This window comes from Crocuta crocuta, unplaced genomic scaffold, assembly GCF_008692635.1.
Source record: "Crocuta crocuta isolate KB4526 unplaced genomic scaffold, BGI_CrCroc_1.0 scaffold1013, whole genome shotgun sequence".
Classification (NCBI taxonomy): Eukaryota; Metazoa; Chordata; class Mammalia; order Carnivora; family Hyaenidae; genus Crocuta; species Crocuta crocuta.
In genome coordinates, this window is record NW_027531297.1 from 613,508 (window position 1) to 616,882 (window position 3,375).

Sequence of the window (3,375 nt, forward strand, 5' to 3'; positions counted from 1 at the left end):
GGCATCAGCCCTGCCCCAGCCCCACCCAGGCCTCCCCGCAGGGGGGGCCCCACCCCACCCTCCGGCGCCCCCAGGCCCTGGCTCCTGGTGCACAGCAGGCTCACGGTGTCGAAAGGCCCATGGGAAAAGGGCGTGTGGGGGCAGGGGGACACCGCCCCTGACTGGGCACGCCCTGAGGCTCCCGGGGCTGGTGGCTGCCACCTACCCACCCACTCCCGGGAGCCGTGTCATTCAGGGCACCGGTCGGGCTTCTCCAAGAGGGGACCAGGAGTGATCCCATGAGCCCAGATCACAGCCCCCTCCCCCTGTAGCCCGGGAGACCCCCCCCACCGCGGGCCCCACTCTAGGCTCCTCCTCCTCCTGCAGGCCACCCTGACTTCGGGAAGGGCTGTGCTGGCTATTCCTGCGTCCAGGAGCCCCCGCGCCCGCCGGGAGCCAGACTTCTGGGGGCCTGGCCCCTCCCACTCTCCCTTGGGCCCTCCCCACCTCATCATGGGGACCCTGGGNACCTGCGCCCGCCCACCCGGGAGCCAGACTTCTGGGGGCCTGGCCCCTCCCACTCTCCCTTGGGCCCTCCCCACCTCATCATGGGGACCCTGGGGTCTTTCACCCTGTCAGTCAGTGACCATCATGAAGCAACCAGGGGGCCGCTGTGCTGGGAGGACAGGATGAGCCCCAGAAGCCCCTGCCCCACCAGGGTCACTGTAAGGTCAGCAGGGCTGAGCTGAGCGCCTCGCAAGAGCCCGCTGCACGTCCTTGACTAGGACCCCACATGGAAGCAAAAGTGGCTTCCCTCCTGATCATAGACGTGGTGCCCGTGGGGGCGGGCGCCAGCGCCATCGAGAAGCATGGACCCCGACACGGCCCGGCTGAGGGGCCCGCTGTAAAGCTGCTTACCTGACGCTTTGACGCTGGGCCCCACATCCCCCGCCATGCTGACCCCACCCAGGGATGCCCAGGCCTGGTTTTGCCCTTGAGGCTCTGGGGCTGGGGAGGACAGCCCAGGTGATGAGAGTCCCCTAGGGTCTCATGAGCCAGAAGAAGCTGCCTAGGGCCCCCTAGGGCCGTGCAGGAGGTCTCCCAGGAGGAGGTGTGCCCTGTCTTGCAGGGAGAGGAGGGGATGCGTGCTTTGTCCCTGTGAAACCCCCCAGCCAGAGCCGGAGCGGCAGGGAGCCTGAGGCTGTGGGTGGGAGGGGCCCAGAGCCTCACCCGGCTTCAGCGCCCCCTCTGTCCCCAGGCCTGTAACTGTGACCAGTACCTGAAGGTCTCCAAGGACATGATGCAGCAGCTGGCACGGCTCGCCAGCCACCCGGAAGGCCCCAGCAGAGGTATGTGTGGCCCACGGGGCGAGCTGTGGGCTCTGCGGACAGTGCCCAGCTGCGGGTCCCCCCAGGGTTAAACTGCAGGGATGGCCAGGGAGGTGCCGTCCGTCCAGGGGCTGGCAGAGAGACGGAGCTCAAAGGTGGCAGGCCCTGGGGCCCCGGAAGCCGAGACACTCGGGGCCCTCTGGGGTGGTGCCCCGCCCCTCTCCAGTCCCCCTGCCCTTCACACGGACTGCACGTGCACGCAGGCACACCTGTTCGCCTGTACACACGTGTGCACCAGCACAGGTGCACATTTGCTTGCACACTGGCACCTGCGAAGCAACCTGAAGGCAGAGGGGCCTGGACAGACAGGAAGGAGGACAGACCCCGGACGTCTACCCCCCAGCCATGGACCTGGCCTCAGTTTCCATTTTGTAAAACTAGAAGAAGAGGGTGCAGAGCACCTGGAGACTTTGAAGTCACTGGCCGGGGCAGTGAGTGTGCCCTTCCTTTCCGACTACTGGCTGGCCCGCCCTCTAGACAGAGGGTTCCCAGTGGAGGGGCGCCAGTGGGCGCCTGGCAGCCCCTCCCCAGGCCCCCAGCTCCTCCTCGGTGGAGGGCGAGGACGGGGTGGATAGGGGAGGGTCTTAGTGCCCTCCCCGGGGCTCAGCCTGGGGCCAGAGTGCCTCTGAGGTCCCTTTGCACGGCTAGCTGGCGGCTGTCCAGGACGCTGATGTCCCCACGAGGCTGTTACTGTTCTTCCGAAACCCCCTGAGGTTTGGGGCCAGAGCAGGGGCCACCCATTCATCAGGGGAGCCATCAAGAGGGCCTGTGTCCAGCCCCCAGCAGCTCTCAGCTCTCCACAGTGTGGCCTTGACATGTTCAAGGCCCAGGAAGGGAGGAGCGGGGTGTGGGCAGTGCCCTCCGCTAGAGCTGCCCCCAGCCGCCAGCACTCCGCCCAGGGGCCCGCACCTGTCCTGAGGAGGAGGGTCGCGCTCCTGCGGCCGGCTGGCATCACGGGCCTCCAGGTAAAGACCGAGGCCAGACAGCCTGGGGCGAGACAGGGAGACCAGATGGAGGTCATGGCCTCGTTGCGTTCCAAGGAGGGGGCGGTGGCTGGGTGAGGGCCTCACCCGTTCAGGCCCCAGCCACAGTTCTTCTGGAGCCACCTGTGGGGAGATGCTTGCCGAGCACGTTCGGGAGGCCGACAGGGCCGCGGAGGACACTGCCCCCACCTGCCGGTCAGGGCTCCTCAGCTGCTTCCGCCTCGCCTGCACCGGCCCCTCAGCAGGAGGCCTGGCCTCCTCCCCGAACCTCCCTGTGCTCTTGGCGGAGGTGCGGACCCTCTCGCAGAGGCAGAGGCCACTTCCCAGGGTCTCTGCTGGCACCCTGAGCCTCACCAGGTCCCCTGGGCCCCGCTGCTATGAGACGCACGCCCTGGCAGTGGCTTATCTGCTCATCGCCACGAATGGGATGCCCCCGCCCCCACCCGCCTGTTCTCAGGCCCCCGGTGCCCTAATCGGCCAATCTCACGCCCAGAACTTGTTTCCCAAGGACCTTTGAGCCCCAAGAACATTCCAAGGTGTGAGTTCCCATGGGAGGGGACCAGGCTGGCAGCAAAGCCCCTCAGCCCCCTGCCCTTTGCCCTTTCTGCTAAGGGTTGGGGGAGACGCTGGCCAGCTGGAGGTGCGCTGTGGGCACTGCGGCTGCAGGCCCCGTCCTTAGGACAGTCCCTGATGTCCTGAATTGATTGACAGGTGATGAGGCCACCCAGAGCGAGGACGTACAGGAGGCAGGTGAGCCCTGGGACCACCCACTGACGGGGTTTGTGTCCTGGCCCTGAGACGGTGGTCCCGTGCCCTAGGTGAGGGGCGGCGTACAGGGTCAGCGGGGAGAGGCCCATGGGTAAGACGAGGCAGAGGGCTGGGGGGACGGGGCAGTGTAGGGCAGAGGCTCCGGAAAGAGCGGGGCCACCAGACCATGCCCCCCGGAAGGCTGACAGCTCGGCGCGGCTCCCCCTCCCCCTCTGCCCCTCCAGGTTTGGCCCCAGAGGCGGCCCCCGGGGGCTGCA

General features: G+C 67.7%; 1 protein-coding gene across 1 annotated transcript in view; it reads left to right on the forward strand.

Moving 5' to 3' along the window:
- EXD3 (exonuclease 3'-5' domain containing 3) overlaps positions 1-3,375 on the forward strand; it is a 76,349-nt gene that overhangs the window by 72,626 nt on the left and 348 nt on the right. The window contains 3 exon segments of the mRNA XM_077771561.1: positions 1,238-1,328; positions 3,062-3,100; positions 3,343-3,375. The exon segment at positions 3,343-3,375 is cut by the window's right edge and continues 348 nt beyond it. Of these exon segments, the coding sequence (XP_077627687.1) occupies positions 1,238-1,328; positions 3,062-3,100; positions 3,343-3,375 (163 nt within the window).